At 40.0% G+C, this 25,722-nt stretch overlaps 1 protein-coding gene across 1 annotated transcript in view; it reads left to right on the top strand.

Moving 5' to 3' along the window:
* Positions 1 to 24,657, top strand: part of LOC135198807 (acylglycerol kinase, mitochondrial-like) — a 120,386-nt gene extending 95,729 nt beyond the window's left edge. The window contains exons 6-9 of the mRNA XM_064226764.1: positions 5,681 to 5,842; positions 15,184 to 15,336; positions 23,592 to 23,728; positions 24,053 to 24,657. Of these exons, the coding sequence (XP_064082834.1) occupies positions 5,681 to 5,842; positions 15,184 to 15,336; positions 23,592 to 23,728; positions 24,053 to 24,175 (575 nt within the window). The 3' untranslated portion in view covers positions 24,176 to 24,657. The remainder of the gene's footprint in view (positions 1 to 5,680; positions 5,843 to 15,183; positions 15,337 to 23,591; positions 23,729 to 24,052) is intronic.
* Positions 24,658 to 25,722: the final 1,065 nt, after the last annotated feature.

Here is a 25,722-nt window from a genome sequence, read left to right as displayed (position 1 = left end):
GTCTCCTTCTCCTTCTCATCGCCTCGCTCTTTCTCCTGTTACCTCGCCTTCGAGATTTCGTGCACGAAGGTCTGCAGAGCACGACGTTAAGGCGGCAGCGAGACTTGACACCAGGCCTGACGCTCGGCTGGGCGCTCGGCTCGACGCCGGGCGGGGCACTCGGCTGGATGCCAAGCGTGACGCTCGGCAGGACTCTCGGCTGGACGCTCGGCTTGACGCCAGGCATGGCGCGCAGCTGGACGCACGACGTAATGTTTCTTCAGACATTCGCCGAGATTCGGAGGATAGTAATGAATCTCAAGAAGGAAACTTGTCGGAGGAATTAACTGAAGAACAATCATCAACAGTATCTTCAGATTACCAGGTTTTGGTTCAATTGCTTCGAACCTCCTTTGAAGAGAAGTTTAAATCTGAAGCCCCGCAGTCGCCTCCTTCACAATTGCTATCGTCTAAGGCTATCAAGACTCCAGGATTGTTGAAGATGGCTACTTCATTATCAACAAAAAGGGCTTTTAAGAAAATGCAGAATTGGATGGAGTCAAGAAAAGCCCGAAACAAGAACGCTTTCGCCCTACCCCCTTCAAGACTGACAGGCAAGGCAGGTCTTTGGTATGAGACAGGGGAGGAGATAGGTTTGAGAGCCCCCTCTTTGTCCCAAGGTGACTTCGCTACCTTGGTAGATGCACCGAAGAGATCCCTTTTGTCGACGACGAAAGTGCCCTGGACCCTTTCTGAGATGGACCATCATATGAAGGGACTCTTCCGTACGATAGGAGTTTTCAACTTTTTGGATTGGTGTTTAGGGGTCTTGGATAACCGGTCGCGTAGTCATGATTCGCTTAGCCTCGAGGAGCTGTCCAGCGTGCTTGCATGCATGGACAAGGCCATCAGGGATGGTTCGGAGGAGTTGGCCTCGCACTTCTGCACTTCGATTTTGAAGAAGAGAGCGGCCTATTGTGGTTTTACTGCAAAGGCGGTCTCTATCTCTCAAAAGGCAGAATTGTTGTATGCGCCTCTTTCGAGCCATCTCTTTCCCCAAGCTATGGTCAAAGATCTGGCTGTCAGTCTACAAGAGAAGGCTACCCAAGACCTCCTAGCTCAGTCGGCAAAACGTACGGTTGTTTCTTCTACGTCGGCACGGGCGCAACCGTTCAAGAAGCAGAAGCCCTTTCGAGGTGGAGTTTCCTCGAGAACATCTTCTCGAGGAAGTACACGTTCCAGAGGCAGAGGCTCGGCTAAGATCAGAGGAAAGAAATGAACCAGATATCCTTCAGCCACCAGTAGGAGCCAGGCTTCGACTATTCTCAAAAGCTTGGATAGAAAGGAAGGCGGACAGCTGGTCGCTCAACGTCATCAAGCGGGGGTACAAGATTCCTTTCTTGAAACCTCCCCCACTGTGCACGACACCCAAGGATTTATCCCCTATTTACCATCAGGAGAAGCAACAAATCCTTTTCGATCTGCTCGAGCAGATGTTAGAAAAGAGAGCGGTGGAACAGGTCATAGACCTGGAATCCCCAGGCTTCTACAACAGGATATTCCTGGTGCCAAAACAGTCAGGAGGTTGGCGACCAGTCTTAGATGTGGGCAGTCTGAATCGGTTCGTACAGAAGCAGAAATTCAAGATGGAGACACCTCATTCAGTTCTTGGGACCTTAAGACCAAACGATTGGATGGTTTCATTAGACCTTCAAGACGCGTATTTCCACGTCCCCATCCATCCACAGTCGATGAAGTATCTTCGGTTTGTCCTAAAAGGGACAGTTTATCAATTCAGGGCGCTTTGCTTCGGATTGAGCACGGCCCCTATGATCTTCACGACTTTAATGAAGAACGTGGCGAGGTGGCTTCATCTTGCAAATATCAGAGTCTCTATGTACCTGGACGACTGGCTCATTCGTGCCTCCACTCAAATGCGGTGTCTGAAGGATCTTCAAACAACTTTATCGTTGGTGAAGTCCCTGGGACTACTGGTGAATTTCGAAAAGTCACATCTGATTCCAACCCAATCCATCCTGTATCGGGGGATTCAGATGGATTCAGTGGCTTTTCGAGCTTTTCCGTCCCAGGGACGTCAGCAGCAATGTTTAGACAAAGTGACAGCCTTCCTAAGGAAAGATTCGTGCTCGGTGAGGGAATGGATGAGCCTGCTGGGGACCATTTCCTCGCTGGAGAAGTTTGTTTCCTTGGGGAGACTGCACCTCAGACCGCTACAATTTTTTCTCAAGGAAAATTGGAAAGAAAACTAGAATCTGGATATGAGCTTAAAAATTTCAAGAGAGGTAAAACATCACTTAAAATGGTGGCTAGATCCAGTGAAGTTGTCGGAGGGCGTGTCTTTCAAGCTTCAGAGCCCCGACCTAGTGTTGTTTTCCGACGCGTCCACCACGGGGTGGGGAGCAACATTAGGGGGGGGAAGAAGTGTCAGGCACCTGGAGAGGGGAACAGGTGTCCTGGCACATAAACCTAAAGGAAATGGCAGCCATCTTTTTAGCTCTCCAGTTTTTCCAAGAAAAAGTCTCTCATCGAATAGTACAAGTCAACTCGGACAACACCACAGCTCTGGCGTACTTGAAGAAGCAGGGAGGAACACAGTCTCGGTCCCTTTTTGCCCTGGCAAAGGGGATCTTGCTGTGGGCAAGGGCATTGGACGTCACGAACCTTACAAGGTTCGTAGCAGGAGCAGAGAACGTCCGGGCAGATCTCCTCAGCAGACGAGGTCAACTTCTGCCAACCGAGTGGACTCTGCATCAGGAGGTATGCCAAGAGCTGTGGGGGTTATGGGGACGTCCGCTAGTGGACATCTTTGCGACGTCAGAACAAAGAGATTCCACTGTACTGCTCCCCAGTACTCGACCCAGCGGCAGTGGCGATAGACGCACTTCTCTGGGACTGGACGGGGATGGACCTGTACGCCTTTCCCCCGTTCAAGATCCTAGGGGAAGTCATGAGAAAGTTTGTGGCGTCGGAAGGGACGAGAATGACTTTGATCGCCCCGTTCTGGCCGGCGAGAGACTGGTTCACAGAGGTCATGGCCTTCGTAGTAGACTTCCCAGAGGACGCTTCAGTAAGGACAGATCTACTCAGACAGCCCCACTTCGAGAGGTACCACAGAAACCTCTCCGCTCTGAGTCTGACTGCATTCAGACTATCCAAAAGTTGGCCAGAGCGAGAGGCTTTTCTAGGTCAGTGGCGAAAGCTATCGCCAGTGCAAGAAGAGCTTCATCCAATGCAGTGTACCAATCGAAGTGGGCAGTCTTCAGGAGTTGGTGCAAGAAGAACGGCATTTCCTCCACCACGACCTCTGTGAGCCAGATTGCTGACTTCCTTTTATACCTGAGAAGGGATCTAAAACTTGCAGTCTCTACAATCAAGGGATATAGGAGTGTGCTTTCAGTTGTCTTTAGGCACAGAGGCCTGGACTTGGCGGACAACAGAGACCTTCACGATCTCTTGAGATCTTTTGAAACAACGAAGGTTCAACAACCCAGGTTGCCGTCTTGGAACTTGGATGTAGTTCTGAAGTTCCTCATGTCCAGTCCATTCGAACCTATGCATACGGCTTCCCTGAAGGATGTTACTAGAATAGCTATCTTCCTGACTGCTCTGGCGACGGCAAAGAGAGTCAACGAGGTGCAAGGGATTAGCAAATACGTGGGCTTTAAAGGTTATAACGCGGTTTGTTCCTTGAGCCCAACGTTCCTGGCAAAAAATGAAAATCCGTCCAACCCTTGGCCTAGGACCTTCGAAATTAAAGGGATGGCCGAAATCGTTGGGCGCGAGCCAGAGAGAGTTCAGTGCCCTGTCAGGGCTCTCAAATTCTACCTAAAGAAGACTAAGGATTGTAGAGGTCTTTCGGATAACTTGTGGTGTTCGGTAAGGAAGCCAAATTTACCAATGTCGAAGAATGCTTTGGCTTTTTTCTTGAGGGACACCATCAAGGAAGCGCATTCATCCTGTCAAGACAGTGATATGAAAATGTTGAAGGTGAATGCGCATGAAGTGAGGGCTATTTCTACGTCGGTAGCCTTCCAAAAGAACATGGCACTTAATGACATCTTGAATGCCACATTTTGGCGTAGTAATTCAGTGTTTGCCTCTCACTACCTTCGGGAGGTGAGGACTACATACGAGAACTGTTGCTCTTTGGGCCCATATGTCGCAGCAGACACTATATTGGGGACAGAGAGTAGCACTCTTCCTATCATTTAGGAAATAATATGTTAGTCTGGACTTTTTAATTTTATTTCTTTTTATTTTTTATTTTTAGTTTATTATGCTTATTTAGGTGTTTAGTTTATTGTGGTCTTGGGTCGGCTGCCTTCCCTCCATTAGCCTTGGTTATACGAAGTTTAACTAGATAGGCTAGGTCAGGTGGTAATGTTTTTGCTTCGCCCTCATAGTAGGGTAAAATGTTTTTGTCACATTTGGTCACGTACCCGTTGACAAATCATCTGGAGCGCACCAGCTACATAGGTCACGTCCTTGCTGGCACCTCCAGTGAAGCATTAACAGCATTCGGTGTCTAATCAACACCTATATGATCTGTCACATTGTGGTCACGCTCCCCGTGACAGTTCATTAGAGCGCACCAGCTACACAGGTCACGTCCTTGCTGGCACCTCTAGAAATGCATTACCCAAAAATTGGAGGTCTATAATGTAGGATCTAGTTGTTTTGTGGTCACGCCCCAGTTGACAGATCCTCTAGAACTCAACAGCATCGCAGGTCACTACCTTGCTGGAGTCTCTAGTAAAGCAGAAGCAGACTTGGGTGACGGTACTCACGAAGTCAGCTATGCTAACAGGTAAGGAACCAAGATATCAATCATGTAAATGGAATTGTTTCCCAAAATCCGAGTCTGTCTCCCCCTTCCTCCAAAGGTGGGATTCAGCTATATATATATCTGGCAGGTAAGGTTCATGAACAAAGTGATATTGTTATGATACAATAAAGTTTTTTCATACTTACCTGGCAGATATATATAATCAAAGTGCCCACCCACCTCCCCTCAGGAGACAGTGGCACTAGAAAAATCTGACAGAAAATGGGAGTGGTTCCTGACGCCCGCCTCCCAGCGGCGGGAGTGGGTACTACCACCTGGCCGACCACTGCGTGTGCCGGGAGTTTTGAAATTCTGTCGGACTTCGGAGAATACAGCTATATATATATCTGCCAGGTAAGTATGAACAAACTTTATTGTATCATAACAATATCATATTTATGTTTCTCAGGTATGCAAATTAGTCTGCTATCTTATTACCCATCTCAACCACACCACTTTTTTTCCTTATGCTGAAGGAAATTTTGCTGGGTGACAGCACATGGTTTAGGGTTACCAATTTTTGACAAATGATTCTAGCCTACTTTGAGGAATACCATACTAAGTTACTCTTGTTTTGTAGATTTTTTCATTGTTTTTAATACATTGTTTTACTAGTTAATTTCCTTATTTTCTTTGTTAGCCTCTTGCTACCTACTGCAAGATATTTATTATTTTCATATGCAATAATTGTTTTTTCCTGTGTTGTGTCAATTTCTCCTTTGGAATTATTGTTAAAATTTTCTTATAAAACTTTAAATTTTGCATCAACATTTTGCTTGTATATAAATATTGTTAATTGAAGTTAACTTATTAAAGTTGATTGAACTTATATTTTTCATGATTTAACCACAACAGATATATCTTGGGATTGTTCAGCTGATGTAGAATATTCAAAGCCTTGCCCTGGATGTTCTAGATGTCGTGCTGTTGTAAAGGTAGAAGAGGTAAAGAAACCTGAAGCCCCTCAGCGTTGGTGGATGGCATATCTTCCTCGAACAAAAACTTTTGTACCTGAAGGTAGGTTTCTGGATTGTATATATTTTTTGCAGTACATCATTTCCACAAAAATTAATTGATGTGATAGAAAAAACAAGAAAGGTTGCTAACACTCCTGTTACCTGCATATGTGATGATGAACCATCTGAAAAAAAGTCAAGTTAGCCTTACGGATGCAGTATTGTATATCATAAATCTTCAGGGAAGCTTCATCTGCTATAGTAAATGTGTCTTTGAAATGTAGCTGGAGTATTCTTCTCCCTTCCCTATATTTGTGTTATTTGGATATTAAAACCTTCCTTTTGATCACTTCTATCATGGTTACCCTGTATGTTCTATTTCCCTCTCCACTCCATCCCATCATATCTAAATTATAAACTCTGTTTATCAGTATATTCTCTCTTATTCCTTCAGCATAGAGAAATGTTTTACCTGCCTATTCTCTCTTATTCCCTCAGCATAGATAAACTTCTTGAACACACTGAGATCCAAATTCTCATTGATAATAAAATTTTTGCTTAGTCATCTAAATACTGCAGGTTTCATTTCTCATTTCCTGAACCTTGCTCACTTTTAATCTTTTTGCTGGCTTTTCACCGTAGCAGTGACCTAATTTTTGTTCCACATTCAAATGCCAAACCTCACTTAAATGAGAACAGTTTTTGTCAAGTCCTTTATTACAGCAATCCCTCAATTATCCAGTTCAACCTATCTGAACCTTGTCATTATCCTGACACAGCTGGATCCCCGAAGATATATACAGGCAGTTCCCAGTTTACAGCAGACATAACCCAAAGCATCATAATTATAATGGAAATGAATAGCACTTACAGTGCCATAAGCTCTGTAAGTCCGGGCAACGGCACCGTAAATCCACTTATGGTGCTGAAAAATCGTGGTTAACAGTGCAGTGAGGCAAGCGTCATAAGTCCTGGACAACATAACCCAAACTTGACATGACCTGGGGAGTGCCTATACTGTATGTATATATATAAATTTCAGAAAATTAGAAAAACTGCACTCTGATGGTTGGCAACATTGTGCCAGTCTAAGGGAATGTTGGTAATACTGCTTAAATTCATAGGCATACTGAGGAAAGGTTATGGAGGTGTGTGGTAGGCTGGGAAAAGTTTTCAAGGTGGGGGGAGGGGTCAGAAGGCTGGCCACCATAGGAAGGGAGCAGCAGTAAGATTGTTTACTGGAAAGCTCACAAAAAGAAAGGCTTGTTTTATGTATGCAACTTACCAAGTAGTTACATAGCTATAGTTTCTAACTGTTGGCAGCTAGAATTTTGAAAATTCCCAGTTGCGCTATATTGTTTTGGCTAGGCGACACCCCCTCCCCACTACTGAGGGAGAGAGGAACCAACTCAGCACTGATTTTCATTTGTTTCTGCTGGCTGGCACTGTCAACAGCTAGTTCAGTAGCAGCAGGAATTTGGGAAATCGGTTACTTCCTATTGATATCTGTGGATGTTTGGTGAAGTACATTGTTGAATTTGGTAGCCTTTTTGGCAGAAATATTTAGCTATTGTTAGGAGTTTGGAAAAATAGTTAAATTTTTGCTTTTGTTTTAAGTTAGCAAGTATTAGGCATGTCTGATACTGGCTCTCATAGTACTACGTATTACAGCAAAGGCTGCAATACTAGGCTCATTAAGGCCTGTTATGACCTTTATTCAGTTTTTATTGAGTGTAGGGGCAAACTTGCACACTGACTTTGACTTGTGGGGAATGTGTTGATTGGGATGACAAAACATGGAGGACCTTAAGGGGGCTGGCCGGAACTCTTATATATGGGGGTATAGGGGAAAAAATGCAAAGTCATGAAAAAATTCATGGAGCTTTGTTTGGCAATGGAGAATATTTATACAAAATATTTCGTCAAAATTCCTCTTACATTCATAGTTACAGGGTAATTAGTAAACGTAACTCAATAAGCCAAAAACATTGATCCGTACAAGAAAATTCAATATTTCTTCCGTTATGGTAAATTTTTATAATTATTGTCAAAGATATTGTGAGCAATGGCATCTGTAGAGATTCCATGAGGCAGCAGGAGGGAACTTAGTCAGTTTACGGCTTCCAGTGCGAGGAGAAACTTCTAGTAGTGTACACATTCGAGATTCACCTCTGACATTTCCTTGCTTCTATGTATGTTTATCTTTGTTTCGGCAAGAATTTCAACATGCCAATGAGGAAAAGACAAGGAAAACATCTCGCTAACATAAAGATGAAGAAGATTCGCTCTAATATGATTACAGAATATCATAATATACGCGATATTAGCATAGTTAGTGAAGAGAGAGAGAGGGAGGTGGTGCGTAGTTGGGAACGCCCCCATCTTGCGTGACGCACATGTCGTGCAGTACCCCAGGCTACGGCGTTGAGCAAAGGGATCTTCATTTATGATAAATAACATATTTTTGGTTTATTAATACCCAAAAAAGAATATGAAATTCATAATAATCATGATTTATTAACATTGTCTTTGTAAAAAGAGTACGTGTTCGAGTTCCACCTCTGACATTCTCTTGCTTTTACGTTTGTTTATCTTTGTTTCGGCAAGAATTTCATCATGCCAAAGAGGAAAACACAAGGAAATCATCTCGCTAACATACAGAAGAAGAAAATTTGATGAAACAAGGCGAGTTAGTGAGGGAGAGAGAGATGCATAGGAAGGAGTGCCCCATCTTGCCTGACGCAGTGCCCCAGGCTACGATATATGAGCAAAGGGATCATCACTTATGATTAAATTATGAGACATAACATAGTTTTGGTTTATTAATAACCAAAACAGAAATATGCATTCATAATAATAATTATTAACATTGTTTTTATGAAAACACAAAGGAAAACTTTGAATGCTCGTATCTCAAAACTATACGTATTTATTGACCTTCAAAATCTATCTTCTCACTTAGTTTTAAAGTTATAGCACTGCAATTTGGTATATAACTCAGAAAGACATTACAGTATAGAACAATCAAATAAAGCCCTTTTTTCCAATTTTTTTTTTCATCTTTAAAAAAAAAAATTCCTGATTTATAGGGTTTATTTTTTTACCATAATGAAAAATTCATATCTAGCAAAAAAAATGACTTTTAGAAAAAAAACTCCTCATTCGATTGGAGGTCTACATCATGTCTATATAAGGTAGTAATCCCAGGTCTTAATATTAAATATTAAGGGAGGAGATAGAATTTGAAAAATGGTTATTTTCAAGATAAATCACCCTGGCGTCACAAAACCGAAGGTCAGAGGCGAAAATCTTATGTGGTTTAGAGATGTCCCAAGTCACCTTATCAAGTGGTATGAATATCAAAGTCCTGTCATTAAAAAATGGCATTAGCCGGCCGGCCCCCTTAACTAGCCATTTGAGTAAGTTAGAAAGAGACAAAAAGAAGGCTGCCTCTAGATCTAGAGCAAATGCTAAGAAACAGTTAGATAGTCAGAATATAACTGTTGGTACTGTCTCCCCTTCCTCTTTTGTTCAACTCTCCCGCTCTCTTATCAACCTAATCCTAACCCTAACTCTCTAGTACTCTAACCAGATGCCGTTGCCAGTCTCAAAGCATGAGTAGGCCTAAAATGTTCTATTATTTACAGGCGATGGAGACTTTAGGAGCATCTGTTAAGATGCTAATGGAGAAGGTAGGTGATAAAGTGAGTGCCAGTGTTAGTATTGTGGAGGAGGTGGCTGTCTGTCCTGCTGATTCTCCTAGGCAAAGGTCCCTGTCAAATGCCGCAACCCCTGGGAGGAGTCATACTGGTAGCCCAAGGGAGGTTAGCAAGGTCTGCCCATGAGCAGTCAGAACTGTTGAAAAGTCCAAGACCGTAACAGAGCGCCATTGGAAAGGCATCTCTAAGGAGTCTCAACTCTCCTCGATGGTTTGTTTGAATTTTATTTTGGCCTAGCCTAACTCCTTTCTTTCTCTATAAAAATGAATAATCTACCCACCTGTACGCTTTCTCCAACTCCAGTACACTCCAGAAATCACCTTAAAACACCAGCACCACAAGACTTACGACCCAAAAAACAACTCCTACCAGACAGAGAGCTCTCCCCTACCAACCACACACCACCAACACGTGCTTTCTACTGCCCCGTGTTATTGTTTACATCCTGCCGACGCCGCCGCCATCTTGTCTATGACGTCACAGCCTATGACGTCACAACACAACTTAAATACATCAACAGACACCTTCTAGAATCTACCACATGTTGTCTATATATAGGACACCCACCATATTTCAACAATGCATAAAATACCCATAACAATTATACAATATATAATCACACTTATCTATACCCATAACAATTATACAATATATAATCACACTTATCTCTTTCTCCCTCCCCTCCGACTGTTTCCTAACCTAGTATTCCCCTCTTAATTTCCTTCGTCCTCCAACTCTTTACCCTCTACATAATTTCTAATACATTCCCCTGAAACTCCTGCTTTAGTGCAAAAATCATCTACGTGTGTACACAAAATGCCTTCCAATTTATTGTTCTTTTTCCAAAAGAATATATTAGGTTCTAGTCTACTTCTCTCACCTTGAAGCTCCTTCACTACTTTCACCACTTTACAATACCATGCTTTTGCTGCATCCTTGAGCCCATAGACTGTTTTCTTCAACTTCCATAATCCCCTCCAACCATCTTCCCTTGGTGGCTTCAAGTACACTTCTCTTTGTATCTCGTCACCTTGTAAATATGCAGTTTTGACATCCAATGTATAACAATTCCAATTTTTCTGCCATCCTCCTTACTTTTTCATTTTGAAATTCTCCCCCATTATCTGACAATATTTTGGAGGGTGCTCCAAATATAGCAAACCAGCACTCAAAAAGTATCTTTATTATAGTTTCTGGTTTCTTATCTTTTATCCAACAGGCCTGACAATATCTCGTTGCCATATCCACTATTACCAAGAACTTTCTCTCTTCTATCTCTCCCACATCCATCGCTACAACTTCATTGAACGTTTTACTCCAAGAAAAGCCTACTACCGGTTTGGCGGGGTTTCTTTTGTATTTTTTACAAACCTCACAATTTTTAATCAGTTCCGTTAGTAACTTTCTTATTTCCTCTTTTTCTTTTTCGATTAACCCATTACTCCATTGTGCTTCCTCTGTTAGCTTCCATATTTTATCTCCACTTCCATGACCAAACTGTAAATGTAATTCTTCATTGTGTTCTTAATTTCCCTCGGATTCTTTCCCTTCCAACCCTCCAGTAATAATTCTTCTACCTTCCTCCTCCTTATAGGCACTCTTAAATGACCCTGTTCGTCTTCTCTTAACTCTACTTTCATTCCCCCTAATACTTCTACTATGACACAATTTTCTTTCAAATTTAGGGTCATACCCATTTTACTCATGGTTTGCTTACCTATCAGCCAGGGTATATCACCTTGCAGAATTTCCGTCTTCAAATAAAACTTTCTGTTTTTTAGTATCACAGGTATTTCTATTATTCCTCTGGACTTATAAGATGTCTCACCAAAATTAAACACTTTATTAGACTCTGTCCTAGTGTCCCTCATTCTCCTCAACTCTTCCTGACTCAAATCCATGACAATACGTGCTAGTCACAATTCCCCGCAAACTGTTGATTTACACCCTGTGTCCAAAATTGCATCAACCACCTCCCATGATGCTTCCACTATTTTATTAACTTCTCCTACATAAACCTCTTCTTCTTCTGTCCCATTTTCTGTTTTTACCTTATTTTCTTCTAGTCTTGTTTCAGTTTTCTTCCTATTATGAAAATTCTGAGGACAATCCCTAGCCCAATGCCATTCTGAGCTGCATATTGCACATACTGTTACCTTCCCTTCTTTGTTTATAGGATTTCTACCACCCCTTCCTCGGTTCCATCTTCCCCGATATCTTTGGTTTTCCCTCCCTCTCCCAGAACTGGCATTGCCTTCTGACGAACCCCACCATTCCCGTTCCTCTTTAGTCCCTAATCCCTCAAATAGTCTTTTCATTGTTTGCGACACTGTTCCGTACTCTAGCTTTTCTTGCCCACAAGCCGATAATACCATTTGTTTTTGATTTTCCGTGAGATTTGCTTGCTCTATTACATGATACCCCTTGACTTCGCCTTCAAAGCGCGGCCTTTCCCCATTGCTCTTTCACACTCAGATGCTGCCTTCTCGTATCTAATTAAATAGTCCGCCATATTTTCACTAGATTCTCTTCTTATTAGAAGGTATCTTTTTATTCTACCGTAATTCTCCATTACCGAGTCTTTTAGATAGGCTTTATCTAGTTTCTCTAGGATTAACTTTGGACCCTCTGTACCAGTAAGTTTATCTTTATCTAATGCTTCCACTAGCTCTCGGGCTTTCCCTTTTAAGCTCATTCTCATTTCTATCGCCGGGTATTTTGTATCTTCTCCATACAACAATAGCCAATCTTCGGCTTGACCTTTCCATTCTTTGTATTCTTCTTGTATCCCGCTAAACCTAGGACATTCCCTTCTCCATCTAGTAGTCTCCCTTTGTTCACTGTCGGATCCAGGCATCTTTGATCAACCACGCTCTGCTACCAGTTTGAATTTTGGCCTAGCCTAACTCCTTTCTTTCTCTATAAAAATGAATAATCTACCCACCTGTACGCTTTCTCCAACTCCAGTACACTCCAGAAATCACCTTAAAACACCAGCACCACAAGACTTACGACCCAAAAAACAACTCCTACCAGACAGAGAGCTCTCCCCTACCAACCACACACCACCAACACGTGCTTTCTACTGCCCCGTGTTATTGTTTACATCCTGCCGACGCCGCCGCCATCTTGTCTATGACGTCACAGCCTATGACGTCACAACACAACTTAAATACATCAACAGACACCTTCTAGAATCTACCACATGTTGTCTATATATAGGACACCCACCATATTTCAACAATGCATAAAATACCCATAACAATTATACAATATATAATCACACTTATCTATACCCATAACAATTATACAATATATAATCAGGTTGAACTTTGATGAGTCTTACCCCAGACGCCAGTGGCGCTTTGTACATGGGTCTCGTCTGTTGAAAAGGAGGACTTGTAACGTATCGTCTTCTCCTGCCCCCCTTAGGAAGACTAGTGTTTTACAAGAAGACCAACATCCTTCTTTTAGCTTCTGGAAAAGTCCAGAGCATTTTTCCCAAGTTGCTAGCCTTCCTCAAGGGCAATTTAAATCTCATTCCTTGTCGAGGAAGTTATCCTTTGGACACCAGTCTGAAAAGGTAGCACAAAGGAAAAGTTCTGAGCATCTGTTGGTGCCGGTTCTTTATCCTCCTGTGCTTTCCTCTCCACATTCTTGCTCTACTTTCGCCTCTGGCTCCAAGAAGCAGTCTGCACCTGAGTGTCTGTCGGTGCATGTGCAACCATATTGTATGGAGGAGGGTATTGTGTGTTCTACGATGTTTGTAGGGATTCAAAAGCACCCATTGGCGCAAAAGTGTTCATTGATGCAGGAGCACCCATTGGCACAGGAGCCTACACTGGTATGTGAGTCTTCTCTTCTTCCAGATCAATCTTTGGCACACTCTCGTATTGGAACCAGTGCTTTTTCAAGAGAGGGTTTCGGCCCCGGAGCAGCCATTGGTGCCACAAGCGCCCGAGTGCCCATTGACACTGCAATCGCCTGAGTGCCCATTGGTGTCTCAACCACCCCAGCACCCATTGGTGCCTAGTGCCTGAGCACCCATCTGTACTTTTGGAACAACCAACTGCAACTAGTGCAGTATCTTGAACTTCAACAATTTCGGATTCGTCCATTGCGGCAATTCAAAGTAAGTTTGATAGTATCTTTGGCTTTATGAAAACTTTGACACCTCCTGCTCAGCCTCAAACTATTTTGTCCCCAGTTTCAACGGAGAGAGATGAGGAAGAGGATAAGGAGACTCCTCTTACAGCTTACGAGTCGCTTCTTTGAGTGATGCTAATTTTTATCTGGCAGTGCAACCTACCTTATTGAGTGTTGCATACAAGAGGAAACAAGAAAAAAATGTGTTTACATTTCTTCAGTGCAGTCATTAAGTATATCTTTGTTTAACCAGACCACTGAGCTGATTAACAGCTCCCCTAGGACTGGCCTGAAGGATTGTTGCCAGACATACGATTATGGCTAACTTTAATCTTAACTAAAATGAAAACTACTGAGGCTAGAGGGCTGCAATTTGGTATATATGGTGAGAGAATGGTGGATGATCAACATACCAATTTGCAGCCCTCTAGCATCAGGTGATTTTAAGATCTGAGAACAGACAGATAAAGCTATCTCAGTAATGTTCTTTTACAGAAATCTAAAAAGGAGTTTGCTTTTTTTTCCTTTGTGGTGTATTTATGCAGTGTGTATATATTGTTACAGATAAAGGAAAATAAGCTAGCTAATTTCCTTATGTATTAAGTTTTCAGTTTAAAGTGTGATAGTGGTTGTTCATGAACATATTGGATGTCTATACTTATGCAGTACATATTAATAAGTTCAATGGAGTAAAAATACAGAGTTGCTGTTGTACCCCTTTAGAGTTTTTTTTAATTAACTTTATCTGGATTTGGCTCTGATGTGACAGGGCCTTGGTTCTATTTATTTAGATAATCGAGAGATTATTGTTTACACTTCTCATGTCTCCCTATATTCTCTTCTATTCTGCAAAATTTGTAGAGCTGCATCTCTTGAAATGCTCTTTCATTGTGCTATAATCTGTATTGATTACCTCTGTGTAGGTACAGTATGGGAATAAATCTATAGCTTTTCTGCCAATTATAATAACATACCTTATTCCTTTATATTTTGACTTCCATGTGCCTGCATGACTTAATTATTGCTGACATTTATTTTCAGCTTTCTCCACATTCCAACTTTTTCACCAGTCTCTTCAGTTTCTTTGCAGCATCCTCAATGTATTACCATTTTTATATCAAACTCCTTTACTGGGTTAGATGTGAAGTGAATTCTCCACATTCTTTCATTTCTAATGGTCATCATTTTATACTTTGCTCTTTTTCTTTAATTTTCCGAACACCACTAATAGTTTTCACTTGCTATTTCCAGATCTGATATTATTTTAGTTGTTGTTCTGCCACACTCCAGTTGCATCTCTTCTAAATATCATCTATTATTTAAATTTTGTTTATTAACCTATTTTTCCTAGTGTTCACAGTATCATGCAGAAACATATTTATTCCTCATTTCAGTGGTAAACTTCTTTAAAAGAATGACATCCTGGAAACATGGCAATTCTCTATACTTAACAGTGCATCTGTTTTCACTTCAGAGTGATATTAAATGGGTTGCAGTGAATATGTACTATGATCCTTATATTTTTTCCTTATAACAGATAAAGAAGAAATGGATTATAGTAATATAATCAATGAGGAATGTGGCACCATACAGAAAGCTTCACTCAGTAATGTGTGTGATGTGGCAGTGTTTACAAAGAATAACTTGGAGACCTTAGACATTCCAGGACATTCTCTTCTTCTCAAAATGGGTAAGTTTTTCTTTTTTTTCAGTTGCATAGTTTTTACTATGAAGTATATGGAATTTTCTGACAATTCACCCATTTTTCTTTAAGGTCATTTGTTTCCTTAGAGTGCTATTGCCTTTGGTGTATCTTAAGTGGCATTGCTTTCTGCTATTTACTTTTCATTCATATTTTCTTTTCATCTCAGCTTGCTATCTATCTTAACTTTGTCTTGCTCCGACTTTTACATTTCATTTTGGAACAAGTCCTTTGGACCAGGCCAATGAGATTCTTATAGTTTGATTCAGTGGTATTGTTCATGGCAATACCGCTAAAAATTTTTTTTAATATTTATGGATTATCAGAGGTAAAAATAAGAATACTGTTTCCAAAAGAAAGCTACTGAGAAGTAACTTCAATATGTACAGCAGACCTAAATGCTAGTTGGATGCACATTGATATGAATAATAAATATGAATAATGAAAATGAAGGAAAATTATGATTGAATCCATGAAAATAGTACTCTCTTAGTCATCTGGAGGATAACTGATTACTGACTAAAATAGATGAAGTTGTGTTTTTGGTTAGTAGTGGTTGTGATGGTTGAGCTGTTAGTTAGTCTGCCTTTTGTAGGATTGTCTAGGATTCCCCTTATTCTCTGTAAAAATTTTGACAAGTTATTAAGACTTCCTTGGTACTTTCCTTCAATTTTATTGCATGAAACAAAAATTGAAATTTATTCCCACACAATACAAACCTCCATTCTTTGCATAGCTCATGAACAGGAGCTGGAACAGTTGTTTAACTTTCAGACAAAGTTGTTAACTATCAACAGGTAAGGGGGAAGCCCCACCCACCTCTCTTTTTGCACTTTACTTAACTTCCAGTCACCATCATGTGAAAACCTCTGTGTGGACTGCCTGATGTGCTGTTTGCTTTCCTTGAATGCTTTAGCATGTTTTTTTTTTATGTAATTGTATGAATATGAGTTGATATTATTTATTTAAGATGAATCTTACCTACTGTTAAATTTAGCTATATCTCCCCGCTGATTATGCGAGTCGGCATTCAAACAAAAAAATCGATTGGCTGCCTAGATGACTGTCTAGTTTACCTGTTCTCCACCAGGTGCGTTTTGAATGTTTTAGCTCTTGTCAGAATTCTCCTTGCCACCATTGCTGCTAGGCAATTGTTGGTATTCTGTGAAGTTTGGCTGTTTTACACCTGTTCACAGTATTGTAATTTCATTTTCCTGGGATATCTTCCACCAGAAGCAAAACCAATAACATCAGGCTATGTAGGAATGTTTTTGGTGTAACCAGGATGGTGAATTGGAAGTTGATCAACATTCCTTTGTACAGACAAGGGTACAGAGTGTGATCTTGGAACTACTAGATGTGAAGAATGTAGGGAATTGTTTTGAGAAATTTATGCCTGAATATGTCAGGAAAGACTGGAAACTAATAGATTGTAAAAGCAATTAGTTAGGTCAGGACTTAAACCTGTTAGGCTATCCCTACTCAGACTAGGCATTTTAGTAGGCTAGTATTGACTTCCTTTGTAGCTCCTCCTTCTGCTCCCCATTCAGTTCAGGAGAAGCATAACAAGAAGTTAGAACATTAACCTATTTTTAGTTCTAATACAATTTGAACTGAGTTCATAACGGGAACATTTTGAATCCCTCCATAGTGTGCGCTCATTTTCACGTTCCCTGTTAGAAGTAAGGTGTTGGGGCCCTTGTCTGTACGTAGCTTTAGCCAAATACTGTCCTGCAACAGTTGGAAACGTCCACTGCCAGGGAACCGGGTCGGTTCTTGGGACGATGGGATTCTGTGCCCTCCAATACCTACTTCGCCCTTTTCATGGTCTGAATCTCGCTTAAAGTGTTCGCCAAAGGCCCGCTAAAGCGATCGCCTAGGACCATTAAAGTGTTCACATAAGGACTGTTCCGGTAAGTGTTAATGCTCGCTCCGTAGGCGCATTCTGTCATCTTCAACACCTAGTTTGAGGTGTTAGCATGCATAGGCTTAATAATATATGATGTAGGTATAGACATTTTATTGAAATGATAATGTATCTGTAGCGAGTTTTACACATTTAGATATGTCGACTGGTTATCTCTCATGTTTTGGTTATTATAAGTTCTCGTCTGCTAGCATATTCCTTTTTCTTCGTAATGCTTGTGTTCGTTCTTTGCGTGCTTCCTCTTCAGCTATCAGCAAATCTCTTGCTACTGCCTCGATTAATGTTTCTCTTTCAAGTCTACACTGTCTGTAATATCTAAAGTTCTCGCCGAGTTAGATATTCTACTGCGGTCCAGGGTTCCCAGACGTACGATAATTATCTTATGAGTACGATAATTTGACCCTCTATAAGATAAACGATTATTAATCAAAATACGATACTATGAAGAGGTTTGGTACGATAATTTGGTCTGATACATCTGGGAACCCTGCTGTGGACATTGTTGACTTGTGTGAATGCAGTTGACTCATGCCGAGTCCTGAGTCGCTTAAACTGTCTTCCTCTCATTGAGTCATGGTGGATTCGATTCAGCACTCAGCTGCTGTCACCTATTATCAACAAGTGTCGCTTTTTGTCGCCATGGGTTGCGGAGAAAGAGCAATCCTTTAAGCTCCTGTCGGCAGCTGTCTCCTCCCATTGCCCACTGATGGAAAAAGAGTTTGAATGGAGTTGGAGGAACTTGTTTGGGCCAGTTGGCATTTGCTGCCACACTACGCCTTGCTGTATTCTCATTTTGTTGAGGAAATAGGCCACATAGAGAATATATCTTAATTATCTTAGCATATTTTGGCGCTGTGGAGAGCGCCGAAGGCCGCCTTTTGCTGTAAAACGCTTATTGGTCCTTTAACCGTCTTTAGTAGGAGGTTCTCTTTCTTTCTCTTTCCTGTGGGGAAATGAACTTGAGACTGACAGGCATGCTGATGGATTTTTAGTCTAACTTGAGTATTACCTTTTATCTATGTTGTCTCGTCTCTGCAACTTCTTAGAGAGGTGGAGACTCCAACCCAGCAAGTAAATAAAACAAGTAACTCATTTCTGATGCTGCAGGGTAATGTCCTCATGCTTATACTCACTCTGTTTGGAAGGAGTGAGAACACTTTCGCTTCCTGTCTGATTATGCAGCTTGATTTAAGGCGAAAAGGGATTATCTATTTATTGGTAGTCTTATTTTATACCTTTCGGGGATAAGTGCAGATTCAGGTTCTGGGATATGGACAATTGCAGCCTCCTAACATACATGGAGAGACTTGGGACCAGTATTTTATATGGTGGAGACGGTGAAGGGCAGTTGTAATTCTTTTTGTTTGTCCTCCACTGGTTTAATCTCCCTCTTTTAGCTTTCCTTGTCTTCAGCAGAAATCTCTCATAAGTCTCTTTTAGTAGGAGATTGTATATAGAGGGAATGATGGTCCAAGGGTAATTCTTTTGGAAGACACCCATAAGTAATTGGAGATATTCTTGGACGTTTGGAGACTGAATAACGGTAAGTGTCTGCCCATATACTTGTTGGTTTTCTAGCATGGTTTTAGTGCCTTGCCAAAGAATGGTCAGACTTGTGGTACACATGCAGAATGTATTCCACTTACCATATATCCACAGTCATGCAAGTTCCTTCAAGACGTTTTTACTAGAAGGAATTGCTGTTCTGTCCACTTTGTTTGGGTTAGTGTGCAGCCCTCTATAAGTTATGTCAGGGACTTGTTACCCATTGGTAGATGGTGTCGACTTTAGGAGCAAGACACTTCTACTGAATCAGTTATTCAAGTTAGCCAACTCTGTCAACACTATTCCAAAGGCCAAGGACCTTTTGCTTCTTCTGGCCCATTTTCTATGCATTATATTGTTAATTCTTTATATCCCCATTCTTATCTAGTGATGTGGGGATGATACTTAATTATGCATGCTTGTCGGTCAAGATGAATAGGCATGTGCTGCTTGAAGAATTTTAGACCTGAAAGAAACTTGCTATATGGTAAGGGCTTTTCCTCATTAGGAAACATGGCCTCACAGGATATTTTCAGATAATCATGCTCAATTAATGTACAGGTTCAGTGTAAGAATTACAACTTACAAATAACGTTCATTAAATTTGTAAGTAATCCAGAACCAACTTTGCGTCCAGGACTGTAGGAGGGACTCTGTAGCCAGGAATTGTCCATTTTGTTCTTAAACCTAAGTCCAAGTTTTTGTCTTTTCCCTATTTCATGCAGCACAGAGTTTAACTAGTGTCATTACACTTTCATGCAACATAGAATGGTCAACACTACATCTGGTAAAACTTTTTAGATGTCAGGGCAGTGGAAAGACATCAGGATGCTTAGCAGGTTTATTCCCAGTCAGAAAGAAAGTCATTGTGGGAAGTTTGCTGCTTTGAGTGAAATAAAACAAAATATTGGTTTGATCATTCATTCTGTGGAAGGGCAGTGTTTTAGCAATTGGGGATTCAGGAAGAACAACTGCCTACAAGGGCCTTTATATCCATAAGTTTGGCACTTGGCGTGGATTTAAGGAGCACTCATTTAGACTTTCTAGTATTTAGATGAACAGGGACATCCGAATGATTACTATTACTTTGTTGGCCCTCAGGCTTTGGCAGTGGATGTTTCCGTAAATTTTGCCTAATTCAGACTCATAGGCCTGCCCCTCGTATCTACTCTGAATTCTGTTGAGCAATTTCAAGTTCAAGAATTGCTTAGTCTCCTGTAGAGCCCTTGTAGCCTCAGGGCAACAAATTTTCAGAATTTCCAATGCTCTTGGTAGATGTCTCATTCTTCCGTTTAGAAGAAATCAACTCTACTACACAATTCTATACAGTTCCATTTACATAGGCATCTCCTTAACTGTTTAGGAGATGTTAGAATGTCTCCTCCTAATAACAAGATTTTCAAGTTATCATAGGATCTGTCCTTAATTTAAAACTGCCATGGCCTGGGGTCAGAAGCAGTGGTCTGTGTGTTGCTGAGGGTACCATTCTGGAGGAATTTTCAGCACCTGGAACCTTGTGGATGTCAATGTTTTCTGTTTATTAGATAAGACTTTTCACTGTCTACTTCCAAAGTTATCGTTCCATACATACTTTCCTCGGTATTGCATCAAGTAACTTTAGATCTTGCTGAGGACCAGCACTGTAAGGTGTTGAGATTGAAGCCCCTTCATCTCTATATCAGTCTCTCTCTGGAGTTTAGATGCGGGTCTAAACTTTATCTGAATTTACTGTAAAACCTTTTATTTAGCAGTGGTTACTAAGTAAATTTATTGTCAGCACCCTTCTTTAAGCTGGTGTAAAGGGAATGCTATTTTAGCTTTCTGCCTTAGAGCTGAAGGTGATGTTAAGGCTATGCTTTACAATTCCCTGTAAGAATTCCATTGTAAGCCCTTGGGGAGGAAAAAGAGGAAACTTCCCTATTCTGTTGGGACATTTAAATTTAAAGGTTAAAATTAGAACATTTTTATCATCATTTTAGAAACCTTGAACATCTTTGTCAAAGGTAAATGCTGTAAGAGGCAAAGTTAACCTTTGGTTTTGTGGTTTTAAGAAAAACAGATGTTGTGGTCAAAGGTTAGCCTGGAAGAGGCAAAAATCAACCTTTTGTTTTGTGGTTTTAGAAAACCCAGCTGTTTTTGCCAATGGTTAAGCTTGAAGGCAAAGTTAACTTTTTGTTTTGTGGTTTTAGATAACCTAGAATGGTTAAACTGGAAGGCAAAGTTAACTTTTGTTTTGTGTGTTTAGAAAACCTAGAAAGTATTGTGAAGATTAAGCCTGGAAGAGGCAAGTTAACCTTTTGTGTTGTGATTTTTAGAAACTTTGTCAAGGAACACAAGGTCCTCTGTGACATATTAGATAGGCTAGTGCATGAGAATTAGCTCCATATCTTCTACCTTAATTGAAGTTAAACATTCATAATGTGCACAGCAGTTGCAACTTCATTTAGTGTTAAGTCAATTTGTCGCTCCAGAATAGGATTGATGTGTCACAGTAGAAGTATAATTCAGTTTTTTGCCCGATCACTACCTTAAGTATACAGAATTGTGTTTGAAAACAGTAAAGCCCTTAATCCGCTACTAGTAGTGGGTAGTCTTTTCCTGAACTGAAAAAAAGAGCAATTCTTTAGGCTCTTTTGTTTAAATCCCGGGTTTTAATATTTTGGGGAGCGTGAAGGTACAAATTTTGTATAGGAGTGTACCTTTATATTGTAAAGGTATTTATTTTAAGTGACTGTTGTTTTATAGGGCTTTTGGACCCAGACACAGAGGTCCCTCATACCGCTTGCGTTTCATCCTGGCTGAATCGAAGCAATTTTCTCTGCAAGGCTGCTCTTTGCTGCATATCTATGAGAGCCTTGCTCCCTGAATAGAATCCAACTTCTGGTGGTAGTAAAATCCTCCAAGGATTCCAAATCAGGTGAGAATGTTTTGGGTTTTGTATAAGAAACCTTTAGCTCGAATGGCTGAGCGGAATTTTGTCTAGCTGCACTACCCACCCTCCTCTTCTTAATGTGGGAATCAGCAAAATTTAACAGTAGGTAAGATTCATCTCAAATAACATAAATTTTCATAATAAAATTTATTATTTGGATACTTACCTACTGTTAAAGTAGACCCACCCAGCCTCCCCACAACTTAGTGGGCTATCAAGGAGAATTCTGACGAGCTAAAACATTCAAAACACACCTGGTGGAGAACAGGTAAACTAGACAGTCATCCGGGCAGCCATTCAACTTTTTTGTTTGAATGCCGACTCGCCTAATCGGTGGGGAGATATAGCTAAATTTAACAGTAGGTAAGTATACAAATAATAAATTCTATTATGAAAATTTATATATTCAGGATATGAACCTTATTGAAAAAGAAACCCACAAAATCACTTTGTAACTTGTTTACTTTTGAGTATTTACATTTAATTTCACTCCACACTCGAGTACTTTCAGGCCCTATCTGTGGCCCATTTTCAAGAGATGTTTGGGATATCAGGATGGGTCAAGCCCCAGCAGTCTTCTGAAACTTCTTCTCGTTGAGCTGTCATTTATGTGATGGCTGTTTTGGTTTCCTTGAGAGTTGCCAATCCCCTCTTGTCGCTCTGATATCCTGAGCTGATGGCCAATGGGATTAACCCTTGTGGTAAGGGAGTGGTCACCAAAAGTCTGTTTGGCAGAAAACCTAATCTCCAGGTCAGCAGGGTCAATCTTAGCTTCTTTTAATATCAATCACGGCCTATGGGATTTTCTGAGGTAAAACCTTTGTTTCCTTCAATTACTTTAATCTCTGATAAGTGCACCTTCTACTACCATCCTGTGACTAATTTTGTTGCTTTTGTGTATAAGCCTACTGTTTTTGAAATCCATCCTATGGTCATTTTCCCAACAGTGCCTAGCTATAGCACTCCCCTGAGAGTTAAGCTGTACTGCCCTTTAATGTTCTTGGATTCTAGTCCTTGTTCCCCTACCTGATTCCCCCACATATCTGTCTCCACAATTGTTGCAATTGATTATGTATACCCCCGCTACATCATCTGTATTACTGTCTTCTCCTTCCAATTTATTTTTACATACTTTGTTTTTTACGCTGTTATCAAAGGTATATACAAATTTATATTTACTTTCTTTCATTTTTGAAGTGATTTGTTTCATTGTAGGCATAAAAGGGAGGGCAACTATTTTCTTGTTTTCTTTATTCCATGTACTCTCTACATTTGCTCTAAAAAAAATTTCTAGCTTTGTTGAGTGCCCTTTTTCTGAAACATTCCGGGTATGCTAATGCATCAAAGCTTTTATCGATGTAATTTATTTCTTGCTCTATCTTGCAAGGGTCACACGTTCTCATTGCCCTAAGAAATAAACCTGTTAGAACCCCTATTTTTATATCATTACTGTGAAAAGAGAAGAAATGAATATATGAGTTTGTATGTGGGCTTTATATATGTGCTGAATTCATATCCTGTTTCTTTTCTTTGTATGAGTATGTCTGAAAAGGGCAGTTTATTATTGTTACTTTTCTCTAAAGTGAACTGGATATTGTTATCAAACTTATTGAGTTCGTCTAGAAAATGAAATAGAAACTTTTCTAGACGAAAAATTTGGTCAGGTTGATACTGACCTTAACATTTTAATTGCTATGTAATTGTAATAGCCACAGCGCCCTCTTAACTTCTTGAATTTTCAGTGACATCTAAAGAGTTGATTGATAAATATACTACAGTATCTTGACAGTAAGTAATCTGATTATGGAGACTGATGTAGAACATTCTGTTTTTCAACAGGCTCAACTGATACAGGAGCCTTTGATTTTATCAAAGAAGGATGGAGTAGAGAATGGAATAAAATTAAGAATTATGCTTCTGAAGTTTCTGTTGGTGAAATCACTATACATCCAACGGGGGATACAAAGAATCAAAAGGTGGGTGATAAATAAGTGGAAGTAGTATTCCTTATGCTATTTTCAGTGCATGTGAGCTATATTAATAGGGCATATCTCATTAATGAAATTTGCAGAGGTTTGGATAAAATTTTAATAACAGTGTAGAGGAGCACATATTTTTAGTTAAACATTGCACATTGTATTGAATTACATACTGTATACTAATGTTTGTTGGTATTTCCTTTTATTAGAATAAGTATATTGCTTTATGATTTTGTAGAATTAGCCAAGCATACACATGTTAGTCCTATATGTTTTAGACTATTTTTGATGAGAAATTTCAGTATCTTGTATTTGTTACAGGGTGAAGAAAGGGAATTCAATATTGATAGCGAAAGTTTTGAAGTTCGTCCAATGAAGATTAAGGCACTGCCAAATGCTGTGACCATTTTTGCTCCAAACCCTTCAATGTTATCACACACATAACTTTTGAAATGTAATTTTTATTTCACTTACATGTGTATATAATTTTTGAAATATAATTTTTTTGTCACTTTCATGTGTATATCATATATTTATATATATGACTGCTTGTGCAGAATGTAAATACTATACATGATTTATATTTAAATTTTACTCAATACATACCATACAGTCCCCAGTTGTGGGGAGGTTTCCGTTCCGACAGCTTGATAATAAGCAAAAATCTCTGATAAAAAAAAAAATTGGCAATTTATGACATCGATAACATCGATAACCAGGTATGGCACCGATAAACGGTTAATGGTGCCTGTGATAGGTATGTATCGGCACCATAACTCTATTATGGTGCTGAAAATTGTCTAGACAAACGCCATAAAACCGGATCGCCAATGACCAAGTCCGCAGATAACTGGGGACTGCCTACTGCCCATTTACTCTATTGTTTTTTTGCTTTAAGTTTAAAGCTAAATACATTTGTAATTACAGTGGTATTTCATTTTTCAAATTCATTATAGTCATCTTTCTTTTATTTGTACTAATAGAGCCAAAGGTGAGACTGAAAGTGACGAAATGTGGATATTGTGAATATTTTGTCCCCATAGCCTAAGCTAGCTTACTCCAGACCTTAGCTTAACTTTGCACGTCACTTCACCTACTCTGTGCATAGATGCACGTTCATAAACCAGTATATGTAGTTAATAATACAATAAAAACAATTCAGTACATTTTGTATACCTTAAAATAGTGAATGTTCACAGACTAGGCAAAGCTCTGTTATGAGGCTTCATAGCTAGAATAAATAGAGTTTATAAAAGTTCATATGATTATTTAATACAGAACCACAGTATGTATAATTGGCTAGTATCATGCATACAGTAATACCTTGAACATACACAAGATTAGGTTCCAAAACCTGTCACAGACCAGGAGGAATCGCGAATCTTTGGTACAAGTCACTAAAAATGCTAATATGCAAATGCTTATTTTTTAGTTTAAATTCTAAATACAGTGGACCCCCGTATTTGTTTCTCGGTATTCACGGACTCACTCATTCACGGATTTCTCTATGGACCATATGTACCCATTATTCACGGGAAATTCGCGTATTCTTGGTATTTTTCTATGAGAAATATCCACAAATTACTGTATTTTCAAACAAATTTCATGATTAAATGCACTTTCTGTCATAAAACTATTACGAAAACCAGGTATAAGCATTTTTCTTGAGTTGCAACTAAGAATATAGGCAGTTTTAAGCACTTTTATAAGGGTTTTAAGTATTCACGGATTCTAGCTATTCGTAGGGGGTTCTGGAACACATCCCCCTGCTAATTAGGGGGGGTCCACTGTATGACTCAAATCATGCTTCCAAAGCACTTTAATTTCATTTAAAAGTTAGCTTAATATAGTGGTTGCCAAAGTTGACCATACCAAGAACCCCAAGATATGATGAGTCCCAGCCGAGAACCCCAGCCAATCAAAAGTTATCATTACCATACCAGGAAACCCAGTACAACGTAGTATGTACATTTAATATTTGCATATTCCTG

Source organism: Macrobrachium nipponense, chromosome 22 (assembly GCF_015104395.2).
Source record: "Macrobrachium nipponense isolate FS-2020 chromosome 22, ASM1510439v2, whole genome shotgun sequence".
NCBI classification, from domain to species: Eukaryota; Metazoa; Arthropoda; class Malacostraca; order Decapoda; family Palaemonidae; genus Macrobrachium; species Macrobrachium nipponense.
This window is presented reverse-complemented; position numbering and strand designations above follow the sequence as displayed.